Source organism: Mustelus asterias, chromosome 12 (assembly GCF_964213995.1).
Source record: "Mustelus asterias chromosome 12, sMusAst1.hap1.1, whole genome shotgun sequence".
NCBI lineage: Eukaryota > Metazoa > Chordata > Chondrichthyes > Carcharhiniformes > Triakidae > Mustelus > Mustelus asterias.
This window is the reverse complement of record NC_135812.1, coordinates 105,931,670-105,945,652: the sequence shown is the minus strand read 5'-3', so window position 1 is coordinate 105,945,652 and position 13,983 is coordinate 105,931,670. Positions and strand designations below refer to the sequence as shown.

At 43.2% G+C, this 13,983-nt stretch overlaps 1 protein-coding gene across 4 annotated transcripts in view; it reads right to left on the bottom strand.

Moving 5' to 3' along the window:
• Positions 1-13,983, bottom strand: part of ern1 (endoplasmic reticulum to nucleus signaling 1) — an 87,918-nt gene that overhangs the window by 19,363 nt on the left and 54,572 nt on the right. For 3 of the 4 annotated variants that reach the window (XM_078225810.1, XM_078225812.1, XM_078225813.1), the window contains 7 exons: positions 13,283-13,401; positions 10,478-10,663; positions 8,665-8,793; positions 3,886-4,150; positions 3,004-3,094; positions 2,678-2,867; positions 1,773-1,872 (listed from right to left, as the gene is read on the bottom strand). In XM_078225810.1, the coding sequence (XP_078081936.1) occupies positions 1,773-1,872; positions 2,678-2,867; positions 3,004-3,094; positions 3,886-4,150; positions 8,665-8,793; positions 10,478-10,663; positions 13,283-13,401 (1,080 nt within the window). The remainder of the gene's footprint in view (positions 1-1,772; positions 1,873-2,677; positions 2,868-3,003; positions 3,095-3,885; positions 4,151-8,664; positions 8,794-10,477; positions 10,664-13,282; positions 13,402-13,983) is intronic. The other variant, XM_078225811.1, reaches the window with a different exon arrangement.

Genomic DNA, 13,983 nt, shown 5'->3' with positions numbered 1-13,983 from the left:
CATACAGGACTAGAAGGCAGAGAATCACTACAGCAACACTAACCCTTCCGAAGGACATTGCAGCGTCAAGTTGTAGAAAGATACAGTCATTACATTATAGGACAAATAGTCCAAAGAACTTTACAAATCTCACCATGATAACTTGAGAATTTAATTCAAGTTTAAAACCTAAACATTTTTTAAACTAGCATTAGTAAAAAGTAACCATTAAGTGGTCAGATTGCTGTGAAAACACAATTGGTTCACTAATATCCTTTAGGGAAAGGAACCCATTGCCTTTGCCTAGCCTATATGCAAGTTCCTAACCCAGTTCTGCGAATGTTCGCGAGGTTGATCCCGGGTATGGAGGGATTTTCTTCTGGGGGAGGGGTTGAGTAAGTTGGGCCTGTATTCATTGGAATTTAGAAGAATGAGAGGCAACCTTTTTAAGACATATAGGATTCTTAAGGGACTTGGCAGGGTAGATGCTGAGCGGTTGTTTCCCCTTGTAGAAGAGTCTAGGACAAAGGGCATAATCTCAGAGTAAGGGGTCACCCATTTAAGATAAAGGTGAGTAGGAATTTCTTTTCTCAGAGGGTAGTCAATCTGTGGAATTATTTACCACAGAGGGCTGTAGAGGCTGGGTCATTAAGTATGTTGAAGGCTGAGATAAGACAGGGTTTTTAATCAGTATGGGAATCAAGGGTTATGGAGATACGGCAGGAAAGTGGAGTTGAGAAATCAGTCATGATCTCATTGAATGGCAGAGCAGTCAATGGGCTGAATGGCCTACATCTGTTCCCAAGTCCTGGTCTTGTGTGGTTGACTCTTAAGCTGCCCTATGCAGTCAGTCATATCAAATTACAATTGTCCAACTGATCTTTGTTCCACAGAATAGCAACTGTTGAATAGAGTTTCATTACCTGTCAGTGGCACGTGAACTCTGCTTTTGCTTAGATTGCTTGTTCAGTCATAATTACTAGACTACTGCATCCTCTTATAATTAACACCTTTAATTCTGTACTTGACATGACTTGTCACTGTTTCGTTGCAGGAAGATTAGGCAATCATGTTTGAATCAACACCTCATCATTCCCATTACTGAAAGCCCCAAGTTTTGCTCTCGAAATGGATGATGGGGTTAATGCTCTGTATGGTCTGAATCTTTCACAACAGAAGGTCCCCAAGTTTGATGCCTGACTTCTGCTGAATCAGCTCCTTTCAGATTGGGTGGGTAGAAATGAGGAAAGACCAAATACAGATCAGATTCCTGCTCCTGACCACGGGCAGCTAACAAACATCTGCTATGTGACCTAGAGCTGTACCGAAGAAAGGGTCACCACCTACAATTATAGGAGCAAATATTGGTATCTTTGGAAGCAAATAATAATTAGTTAAACCACACTTGGAATAATGTGCAAGGTTTTATCTCCACATTACAAAACGGACATAAAGGCACAGAAGGTCCAACAAAAGCATTTCAAGAATGATATCAGGACTGGGAAGTTTTAACTATAATGGAAAAACTGAACTGGTTGGGGCTCTTATTTCTCAATAAACAGAAGACTGAGGATTGACTGAACAGAGATCTTTAAAATAAGGACGGGATTTGTTAAGGGAGACGTAGAGAAAATATCTTGCTTGTAGGGGAATTACATAACTATAAGCCATAAACATAAGACAGCTCCTAACAAGTATGACAGCTGAACTATTGGGTCAATATGAAACAGCACGACTGTGGTTGTATGCTGTTGTGTGCATTGGAGACAGTTTAAATCCTGAGTGCTGCTTACCAATATTCAGCGAGTGTAAATAAGCCAGGCCGGATGTGGTTTGCTGAAGTAGAGGAATAGGCTCCAGACCATGACGGTCAAAATCTTTTTGTTCAACGTACTGAGAAAGAGAAAATAGTTATTCCTTGTACAAGGAAACGACCAGCAGACACACAAAACAAAACATTATTTTTTTTTTAAAAACCTCAGGATTTGAAGAGCTTTCTTTCATGAACTAAACATAAATATTCTTGCCTCCCTAACCCTTTAGCTGCTCTCTCTCCTTCCTGGCTGATATCTACCACCCTGTAACCCACTGCAGCTTCTCTTAGCTCCTCCTTAAACCTTTAAAACATCTATTCCTTGCCCCTTTGAAGACATTTGGACAAGTGACTGAGCCAGGCAGCCCAACAGGATGCACCAAATCTTTTACTTGGTGCCTCCCCAGTAGAGACAGAACTTAAGTGTGGAATAGACTCCAGTTCCTACAACTCTTTGGCATTGTATGTTGGACATCCCTTGATGCTGCCTTTCAATCTCATTCCCAACCAAAAAAAAATTTTCCACAACCAGTGGGAATATTCATAGAATCCTACAGTGAAAAAGGAGGCCATTCGATCCATCGAGTCTGCACCGACCACAATCCCACTCAGGCCCTATCCCCATTACCCCATGCATTTACTCTAGCTAGCCCCCCTGACACTATGGGGCAATTTAGCATGGCCAATTCACCTAACCCGCACATCTTTGTACTGTGGGAGAAGACGGAGCACCCGGAGGAAACCCACGCAGGCACGGGGAGAATGTGCAAATTCCACAGACAGTAACCCAAGCCAGGATTCAAACCCGGGGCCCTGGCGCTGTGAGTCAGCAGTACTAACCACTGTGTCACCGTGCCGCCCTCAAGGTATTCCGTGATATCTCACCTCCTGCAGAGTGGCTGCACAGAGCTCAGTGGCGATATACTGGAATTGCCGATCCTTCTCTGTGCAGAAGTAACGGATTACATTTGGGTGCTCATCAGATTCACGGAGCAGCTGGACCTCACGGTCTGCAAAGCTGAAGCATTCTGGCAAAATCCTTTTCACTGCAACATATCGATCATCAAACTTGCCCCTTGAGAAGGTAAGTTAGTAAAGTTAACAAAAGCTAGAGCTTAAAATGTAATCTGCATTAAAGCTACTTAAGAAAGGTAGCTGCACTGGAATACAGTGTAGCCACTGTAATACATTCTGAAAATGAATCAACTTACTTGAACACAATAGTTCCTTCAGCACCATGTCCCAGGACATCTTTTGGATGAAACAAAATCTTTCCAACTCTCACGATATCAGAATCGTCATCTGAGAACAAAGGCAAGTAGATAAAGCTGATGTTTCCACTCTGGAACATGATGCAAGATAGTGACTGAATTTCTCCGAACAAGGCTAGATCTTTACCAATAACATGTTTACCTGCACTGGTTGAGTTTAATTTTCCTGACTACAAAGTGAGATGCTATGGACTAGCTACTCAGTTAGGCTGTTGCTAACATTTATTGGGACATAATCGCAAGGTGAAAGCTACATGAGCATGTTTCAATTTTTTCAGCAATATTCAGTCTGAATTAAAGTTTATTTAATTATTAGTGTCACAAGTTAGGCTTACATTAACACCACAATGAAGTCACTGCGAAAATCCCCTAGTTGCTACACTCCGGCACCTGTTCAGGTTCACCGAGGGAGAATTTAGCATGGCCAATGCACCTAACCAGCACGTCTTTTGGATTGTGGGAGGAAACTGGAGCACCCAGAAGAAATCCATGAAGACACGCAGGAGAACGTGCGGACTCCGCACAGACAATGACCCAAGCCAGGAACCAAACCGGAGTCCCTGACGTTGAGGCAGCAGGGCTAACCACTGTGCCACCCATGACATCCAATTATATCTCCATGCTGCCCAATTATATCTCCTACATGCCAAATACTGCAGGGTATGCAAACGAAGTGGGACAAGCTGGCTGATGCTATTTTAATTATCACCAACTACAAAACAGGACAACCCTGCTCCATTTTTCCCTTGCTTCTATTTTCCTGATATTATTGCCTCTTTATCTCACTGAATTAAAATTCCACAGGCTGCCATCAAGTTTTACCTCCGTCTTCTTGCTCTGTGGCTGAGCTGCCAAATTCTGAGATAGAGTGATTGGAGTACAGCGAATGGTTAGAGGCTCGTGGCGATGCACTCGGCGTGTTGGTGCTGGAACTTTCTGTTCGCAATCTGGACGACTCCAGGAAGTCTGATTCCGGACCCAAGAGAGGGGGGCGGAAAATGAGCTGCCGTTTCTGCATTAGTTCCAGCCTTTCTTCCAAGTGCTTCTGAAACTGTTGGTGCTGCAATTGTTGCTGCTGCTGCACAGTCTGAAAGAAAAAAAGCATTACTATTTTGATAACTCTCGCAGCAACATTTAAAACAATCCATTCCATTGTAGTTTGGCAGAATTTGTTTGCTTTTATGGTAATGATAGGATCTGATCTCGAATAAACTAAAGGATGGCCTAATACAACTGATCTTAAACTTTTATATTACAAAGGATAAAAGTTAAAGTTTATTTATTAGTCACAAGTAAGGCTTACATTAAGCTGTAATGAAGTTACTGTGAAATTCCCCTAGTCGTCACACTCCAGCGCCTGTTCCGGCACCTAACCAGCATGTCTTTCGGACTATGGGAAGAAACCGGAGCACCCGGAGGAAACCCACACAGACACGGGTAGAACGTGCAAACTCCACACAGACAGTGACCCAAGCCGGGAATTGAACCCGGGTCCCTGGTGCTGTGAGGAAACAGTGCTAACCACTGTGTCACCATGTCACCCAAGTTTAAGTGAGGTGTGAGAAGAGGTCATTTTGCCAATCCAGTTCATACCCTCCCACACCATCCCTCATTTAACACCCACCAAACTCCTTGTTTACCTCACAGATGAACAAGTGGCATCAATTTATATAAATTTCAAACTTATATAGACAAATCCACATTTAAGTTTTCATCATCCATGATAGCATTTAGCAGCTTAACTATTCTTAATAACGTGGTCTTTCCTTCGTTACTTATGAAAGCTGTTTCCAATAAGTTCAGTCACAATAAAAGTGAAGATGTATTCAAGATTTTAAACATTAGAAACTGCTTGCATGTTCATTTCCGTGATTGACCAGCAGAGGACATCCTAGTGTATGCTTTCTAATACATGAAGTGTATAAGGAAGTCCCAATTCTCAAACCAATTACAACCACCAAGCGTCTTTATTGTGGAGATTTATTTCCAGTGAATGCAACATCGACTGGCAAACTGAGGGGCTACAATTTACCAAAGTGCTTTCGAGCATCAGTATACAAGCTATCAAGCATCAGTATACATGCTATCGAACATCAATATACAAACTATCGAACATCAATATACAAGCTATTGATCAGTATACATGCTATCGAGCATCAGTACACAAGCTATCAAGCATCAATATACAAGCTATCAAGCATCAGTATACAAGCTATCGAACATCAATATACAAGCTATTGATCAGTATACATGCTATCGAGCATCAGTATATATGCTCCAGTCTAGGATGTCTTAAGGGTTCCCACTCCTGCCCATCTTATCAGGAAACCGTCAAATGAGCAAGACTCTTTCTCTCTGGAAGGATAAGGAGAAATCAGGACATGGTGCCAAGAACAACCTGAAATAGAACAGCAGAGCAGCACAATGGGAGTAATGTGTTTGTCTGACTTGTTAACAGAGGCTGAGTTTTACAGCATGGAAAAAGGCTCTTCAGGTCATTGTGTCTGAGCCAGCCATCCCACTTTCCCGCACTTGGTTCATGGCCCTGTATGCTCTGGCGTTTCAAGTGCTCATCGAAACGTTTCTTAAATGTTGCAACGGTTTCCATCTCTCCTCCTCCTTTGGTGATCACTTGCTAACGAGAATGATTGTCCACATAAGAAACTCTGGGTTACATAGATTCTGTAGGTCTTTGTGTAGCTGATGAGCCAGATCTTCGACTGCACACATGGCATGAGTTTCCAGGAGGTGGGTTCGGTCCTTGGACTCTAGATCATTGGTATTACTCTCTCTGACTACTACTTTTCCGGGCCTTCTCTTGCCATTAGGTGTCCTCAAAAGGGGCAATCAGGTCTCTTCTGAGCAAGGGTCTCCCAGGCAGTGGCCTCGATGTTGCATTTCATGACGCAAGCCTTCAGGATGTCTTTGAAGCACTTCCTTTGTCCTTTTGTCCAGGAGTCTTCCTTGAGCTGGGCAGATGATTTGCTTTAGCAGTCGGGACTCTTGACATCTTAAGCACATGGCTGGCCCAGCAGAGTTGGTTTCAGATGATTGTGGCCTCAATGCTGGTGCTATTGGCTCTATCAAGGACACTGATGTTAGTACGCCTGTCCCCCCAGCTAGTGTGGACAATTTGTCTCAGACAGCATTGATGGTACATCTTCAGGGCATTGAGGTGGCAGTTGTATGTAGACCAAGTTTCTGAGCCATATAGGAGATTTGAGAAGATGACTGCCTTGTACACAAGGACCTTGTTGCCAGAACACACATCGCATTATCGAAGACTCTTGTCCTTAGTGCTAGTGCTGACATGATGCCGAAGGGAAGATGTTTGTGTCGGAAAAGTTCCCGATGAGTTACTATCGTCAGCAGTGGTTGGGACTCTTCCACAGCATCCATTTGGAGATAGGCCTGTGACAGGTTCATCTTTGAAAATTTCTTCCCTCCTGCCAATCCGCTAAACAGGTCCTCAATGAGAGGAAGCAGGCACTGATCCGCACACACTGCTGGGCTGACGGTGACCTTGAAATCCCCACAGATTCTCACCGTGCCATCCATCTTCAAAACTGGAACAGTTGGAATGGCCCATTCGCTGGTTCCAGACTCCCCTGTTCAACAGTCATTCGAATTCTGCCCCCACTTTCGGCCAAATAGCATAAGGTACCGAACTCACCTTCAGACTCCTTGGACAAGTCTCTGGCTTCAACTGAATTTTGATCTTGACCCCTTTTACCTCATCCAGGGTCCCCTTGAACACTTCCTTATACTTACCTTGGACGTCTTGTAAAGCTGTTCTCAAATCCGCCAGCCTATTCACTACGCTCCAGTTTATTTTTAATTTCTGCAACCAGGAGCAGCCAAACAAAGCATGGTAGCTGCCCTTGACTACGTACAATGGTAATTCCTCACACTGACCCCATAGTTGTACCATTGTCCATATCCTTTCAGTGGCACCACTTACTCTGTACCGGTATGCAAGGTAATTTTGGCAGGTTTCAATGGCAGTGCTTTTAGTTTCTCTCTGTACACTGAGTCAGGAATCAGTGACGTTGCTGCCCCCGTATCCACATCCATGTTAATGGTCTTCCTTTCTATCTTGGGAAGGACCTAGAATCCATTAGCGTCTCTTCTGACTGATAAAATTCCATAAATTTCGGCTCCTCTGCTTCCTCCGCAGATTCAGCTGATTCCTGTCCCCTTCCTGGCTAGCAGCATATACCTTAAGCCTAATTCTCAGGTTAGTCTCTCTCTGACTTCCCTTTCCCTCTAAGCTGCGTCCTACAACTCTGGGCAATATGCCCCACCCGCTTACATGTGCGGCATTGGGCTTCATGAGTCCAGCATGTTGACTCTTTGTGGCCAGACTTGTCACAATGACAGCATTCTGTGGTTAACACCGCGTTCTGCTGCGCTTCGGCTACTTTGTGCTTGGGCACCGACACCCAACTGTGCTGCTTCATTTGCAGCCAGTTCCACTGTGGTAACTATTTCAAAAGCTGCTTTAAAGTCTAAGATTTTTTTTCGTTAAAAGTTTTCATTGGTCACTTCGTTACGGAGGCCACAAACTGAACGATCCCATAACGCATCTTGCAGGAAGCCGCCAAATTCACAGTGCTCTGCCTGTCTTTTTAACACAGCCACAAATTAAGCGATGGACTCCCCTTCCAGCTGTACTCTTTCATAAAACCAAAAACCTTCCGCTATCATGAGTGGTTTTGGAGCGAAATGGTTGCCTAACACCTCGCACAACTCCGGTAGGGGTTTCTCTGTCACCCTTTCGGGGCAGCACGGTGGCACAGTGGTTAGCACTGCTGCCTCAAGGCCAGAGACCCGGGTTTGATTCCCTGCTTGGGTCACTGTATGTGCAGAGTCTGCACGTTCTCCCCGTGTCTGCGTGGGTTTCCTCCGGGTGCTCCGGTTTCCTCCCACAGTCCGAAAGACATGCTGGTTTGGTGCATTGTCCGTGCTAAATTCTCCATCAGTGTACCTGAACAGATGTCGGAGTGTGGTGACTAGGGGATTTTCATAGTAACTTCATTGCAGTGTTAATGTAAGCCTACTTGTGACACTAATAAATAAACTTTAAACTTTTCAGGCTGTACAAGACCTCTTCGCACCGTGAACGTCCTACTCCCTACGGTGTTGAAAAAGACCGCCACCATAAGATCTTCATCTACATTATTGGCTTGTAAGTATGAATGAAGACACACTGTACATACTGTCCAGCTCTCCATTTCTTCATTGAACTGTCCCATCCCTCCGAACTGGCCCGCCATTTTCTGTTCCCGTCACTCACATTCAGTGGCCCCTCTCAGCTCGCGTTTCGCACTCTTCACGCCATCCACTCCCTCACCGACTGAGCTCCCTTACTCTTCGCATCGAATGCAACCCACGTTCCATCGCGACCGCTTCCCTACGACGATCTCAGTGCTCCTGGTTGAGGATCCTTCTCATTCTGGCCATCGACTGCAGCCCAAATCCCTTCACGACCATCGCCTTTGGCCCGATACCTAGTGAGTACCTTTTCTTTTGAGACATCAAGGCCCCCTAACGACTGCTTCCCTTGAACCTAGGCCCATTCCTGCGAGCCTACCCCGTTACCTCGTCAAATCCTGCCGTTTTCACAATCTTGGTGACGTCTGATCTTTCTCCCTTCTTCTGAAAACCTGGCGGACACGTGCAGTCTGTGGGCCATGACTCAGCCTCGTCAGCAGTTGTTAAATAGGAGGTCTAATTATGGACGGTAAAGAGACCATGAGGTAAATAGGTGTAAAGCAAAAAGGAATGGTTTATTCAACGCTGTGTCAGTAGCACAGTCAATACAAGAGTGCCGTAGAAAGCTCCACCGGCTTGCGCCCTGGGTCCACCTGACCCATTCTCTTTAAGGGGCAGACGCCCAACTACATACAAAACAAATGTTACCACAGGAGGTTTAGATCAAGCTCAGCAATGTTGCTGGCGACAATAATCTCTCCCTCAATGTCAGTAAAATGAATGAGATAGTCAACGACTTCAGAAAACGTAGTGGAGGGCATGACCCTGCCTACATCAATGGTGATGAAGTGGAAATGGTCAAGAGTTTCAAGTTTCTAGGTGTCCAGGTCACCAACAACCTGTCCTGGTCCCTCCACACTGATGCTATTATTAAGAAAGCCCACCAACGCCTCTACTTTCTCAGAAGGCCAAGGAAATTCAGCATGTCCACCACGACTCTCACCAATTTGTACAGATGCACTGTACAAAGCATCCTTTCCAGATGCATCACAGTTTGGTATGGCCCCTGCTCTGATCAAGATCACAAGAGATTACAAAGTTTTGTGAATGAAGTCTAGTCCATCATGCAACCCAACCTCCAATCCACTGACTCCATGTACACTTCCGCTGCCTCAGAAAAGCAGCCAGCAAAATCAAGACCCCACAAACCCTAGACATAATCACTTCCACCTTCTTCCGTCGGGAAAAAGATACAGAAGTCTGAGATCACGTACCAACTGACTCAAGAACAGCTTTCTTCCCTGCTGCCAGACTTTTGAATGGATCTATCATATATTAAACAGATCTTTCTCTACACCCTAGCTATGACTGCAACACTATGTTCTGCACCTTCTCTTTTCCTTCTCCCCTATGTACTCTATGAACGGTATGTTTTGTTTGTATAGTGCGCAAGAAACAATACTTTTCACTGTATCCCAATACATGTGGTAATAATAAATCAAATCAAAGAACAAAGAACAGCTGAGTGTCCCCAAAAAGCAACCAGCTGCAGTGAAATTGTATCCAGCAAATAACAGCCTTCAGCTGCTGAGGCCCCAAACTCTGGATCTATTTAAAAAAACTCTCCACCTTTCTCTGTTCCTTAAAAACACACCTTAAAATCTCTTCAAGCAACTTTTCCGTCTTTTTCCTTAATGGGGAAGCGTTTTCCAAACTCCACTCCCAAAAAGACACACTTCAAAATCTTCTTTCAAACAATGTTTGCCATTAGCTGTTTGCATTGAAAATCCACTCCAGAATTTCCAAATTATTCATTCAAACAAAGCTTCTGCTCCACCTTTGACAAGCAATCCAGCACCAGGTTTTCCACCTTTCCTTTCAGGTTTCTTTCATCTTAATGCTTTGATGTCAACTCCAAGATCCAAGCAGTATGGTTCAGTGTTGAGTTTTGTCTGATAATCCCTTCTATGAAGTCCCCTGGGATATATTGTCACATTAAAAATGATGCCAGGTTTACAAACCAGCAAACTGTGGGATGTGGAGAAGAATATGTGAAAACAACAAAACGAGGATGAATTACCGCTGAGAACGGGTCACTCGGATGATATTTGATTTTACTTCATGCACCTGTCCATCTCAAAACAATGCCCCAACCAAATCATCCATTATTTTGGTTACTTGACACAGTGTTGAGCATTACCTTAGGATAGGTGATGACAAAGGCCACCCATCCTGCCAGCAGAAAGGTACTAAAGACAATTGTGGCCATGTCCTTCAATACAGAATCCACAGGAGCTTCGAGCTTGGGTTGCGATTTGCTATATTTTTCTTTGAGGTCGTTAAGAATATCAAAATCCTCTGCAACATCATCAATGTTTGGGAAATGCTGTAAGAAATTTTTTCAAAGGTCAATATACATAATGCTACAGTAATAGATGTTTTCAGAAACGCATACATATCCAAGATTACATCAGTTTAGAGTACCAATACCTGTTATTTAGTGACATAAAATCACTGGTGTTGTGAAATGGTGCCATACCCAGAGATTTCTTCCTTTACCTGAAGGTTGGTAAAGTTGGTACTGAGTCATTCAGAACTAATTAAGTCACAAGCTTTAGCAGCAGTTGCTCCTATTCCAAGCTGGTGAAGCGCAGTAAGCACAATCATGTCTCCTTAACAAGTTTTCTTAAAGACTTGATTAGTTGTAAGTATTCGCATTCCAACCATTATTCATGTAAATTGAGTCTGTGTCTTTATAAGCTCTGTTTGTGAACAGAATTCCCACTCACCTGAAGAAGGGGCTTAGAGCTCCGAAAGCTTGTGTGGCTTTTGCTACCAAATAAACCTGTTGGACTTTAACCTGGTGTTAAGGACAGTAAGAAGTTTAACAACAAGTGAACAGGAAGAGGAAAGGATGGAATATCCCGACAAAATCAGCACGTTTCCTATTACTAATTGTCAATTCACAGGCCCAAGTGTATGCGTGTTGATATCGAGTGAGGAAGAGGTATTCCCATCAATGGTTAGTCTCCTGTTATAAAGAGAACTTTTCACTAAGTATGGGATTAGAGGAACAGAGGAAACAGGGACTAGAACAGAAAACTGTTCAGTAAAGTCAGACAGAGCTGAGAAGAAGTTGGCTAATGAAAAGACCAAAAGATATCTCAAGTGATTTCAAGGTTTACAAGATTTTATTACAAGTTGTGGAGCCCGAGTTGAAATAATTATGGACGGTGGCTGGATCTCAGAGTTGGTATCAAAGCATTTAAGACAAAGGAAACCTTAAAGGAGAGGTGGAAAATCTGGTGCTGGATTCCTTGTCAAAGGTGGAGCGGAAGTTTTGTTTGAAAGAATAGTTTGGAAAAACTGGAGTGGATTTTCAATGCAAACAGCTAATGGAGAGCATTGTTTGAAAGAAAATTTTGAAGCATGTCTTTTTGGGAGTGGAGTTTGGGAAAATACTCATCTGACAATCATCTGGGGAATTGATTGAGCCACGGAATATTGGTTGAGTGGCATCAGACATTTGAGTCAGAGTGGAGCTATTTTGAAAACTGCTTACATTTATGAAGCTAAGGGGGAGTAAAGGAGTAGTGTATTGTGATCAAACATTTCATATTTGATGTTTTTTCTTGTCACTAAAACTAATTAGTGCTCCTGTGACTCTGTTCCTCCATGTTTCCTTAAAAAAGAGGAAAAGTTGCGATTTTCTGAGCCAGGGTTCCATTCTGGAATCTTCCCATCCAGTATTAACACCAACTGGAATCGTAACATCCCTTATAAATTCTCTCATAGCTGCACCAATCCAACAGACTTGACAGACGCACTTTCTCAAATGGGATAATATTGTACAGAGCTTTGGTCAGATTCCATCTGAAGTACTATGTCATTTTTGGGAATAGGAAGCTTGCTGGTTTTGTGGGGATATTTTCCATCCTTTCCCCCCACTAACGGCGACAGTCCAGAGCACGTTTGTGAAAATGGTACTGGGGGAGGGTTAAAATATGAAGATTTGTTGCATACACTGGATTTTGTTTGGGGGCTGATCATGATAAAATGGATTCAATAGGATATATTTGGCATGTCAGCTATGACTCTTACCAACTTTTACAGATGCACCATAGAGAGCATTCTCTCTGGCTGTATCACAGCTTGGTATGGCTCCTGCTCTGCCCAAGACCGCAAGAAACTACAAAAGGTTGTGAATGTAGCCCAATCCATCACGCAAACCAGCCTCCCATCCAGTGACTCCGTCTATACTTCCCGCTGCCTCGGCAAAGCAGCCAGCATAATTAAGGACCCCACACACCTTAAAGAAGGACTCCACCTTCTTCCGTCGGGAAAAAGATACAAAAGTCTGAGGTCACGTACCAACCGACTCAAGAACAGCTTCTTTCCTGTTGCCACCAGACTTTTGAGTGGACCTAGCTCACATTAAGTTGATCTTTTTCTACACCCTAGCTATGACTGTAACACTACATTCTGCACTCTCTCATTTCCTTCTCTATAAGCGGTATGCTTTGTATAGCGTGCAAGAAACAATGCTTTTCACTGTATGCTAATACATGTGACAATAATAAATCAAATCAAATATACAGAAAACAATTCCTTCTGGTAGCTGAGCAGAGAACATGGGGATGTTATAAGATCTGACAGAGTCAATCTAGGAGGAAAATCAAAGCATTTTTTATTCCACAGAAACGGTGGTGGAAATCTGGAACTTTCCCCAAATGGCTTTGGAACAAGTGAAATTTTCAAGACTTGAGGTAGATAAGATTGTCAGGCAAGGGCTTTGAGAGATATCGAATAAAAGCTGGTTACTGATGCAAGAGTTCATGTTTAGATTAGCCATGATCTAACTGAATGGCAGAAGAGGTTCGAGGGCTGAATGGTCTCCTCCTCTTTCCAAGCTGCACGTTTTAAAAACACATCTTCTTCTGGAACATATCAACATAGTTTACAGGTCACACTATGTAAGTGCAAGAAACAATTTAGACATACATACATCTTCAAATATCTCATTCTGTGGGCTAGTGGCAATCACATCATCCGGAATTTTCTGTACATTCTCAGGAAAGTCACTTAGGATCTTGGTGTGGGCGGCTAGGGGCATTTCATGGTGACCTAAAAATAACAAATCCACAGCTCAACACAGCTGAAGCAGCAAATGACAAACATGAACTCAATTCAGGTTGCAACATAAGGAAAGACAAATGAATAGGACAGCGGTGTAAACATGAATGTGGTTAGGCGCACATTACAATAGTTATATCCTAATAGAGACAAAATTTGTCACATATTGGAATATTACAGACCAATCACTTCCCACATCAAAATCAAAAAGTTTTACAAGACCTCAGGAATGTTTTTCTATTTTACAGCTACACAAAATCAACCAAATCCGGTCGGTCTGATGGCTTCTATTAAATCTGCAACAAAACATTTGGCTTTATTGCCTAGCACAATAAAACCTAATAAACAGCCTTTGAAGAATAAATTCAATTTACATAAAGACAACAATTTAATTATTTTTGCTTTATCTCTGAGCTGTTCTTTCTCTCAGCCACAAAGGAATGCTGGAAGTGGAGAGAGAGGGTGTGTGAACTGCAGAACGCTTCACTGTAACCACATTTTTTATTTTGTAAACATAAGAACTAGGAGCCATCTGGCCCCTCAAGCCTGATCCGCCATTCAATATTATGACTG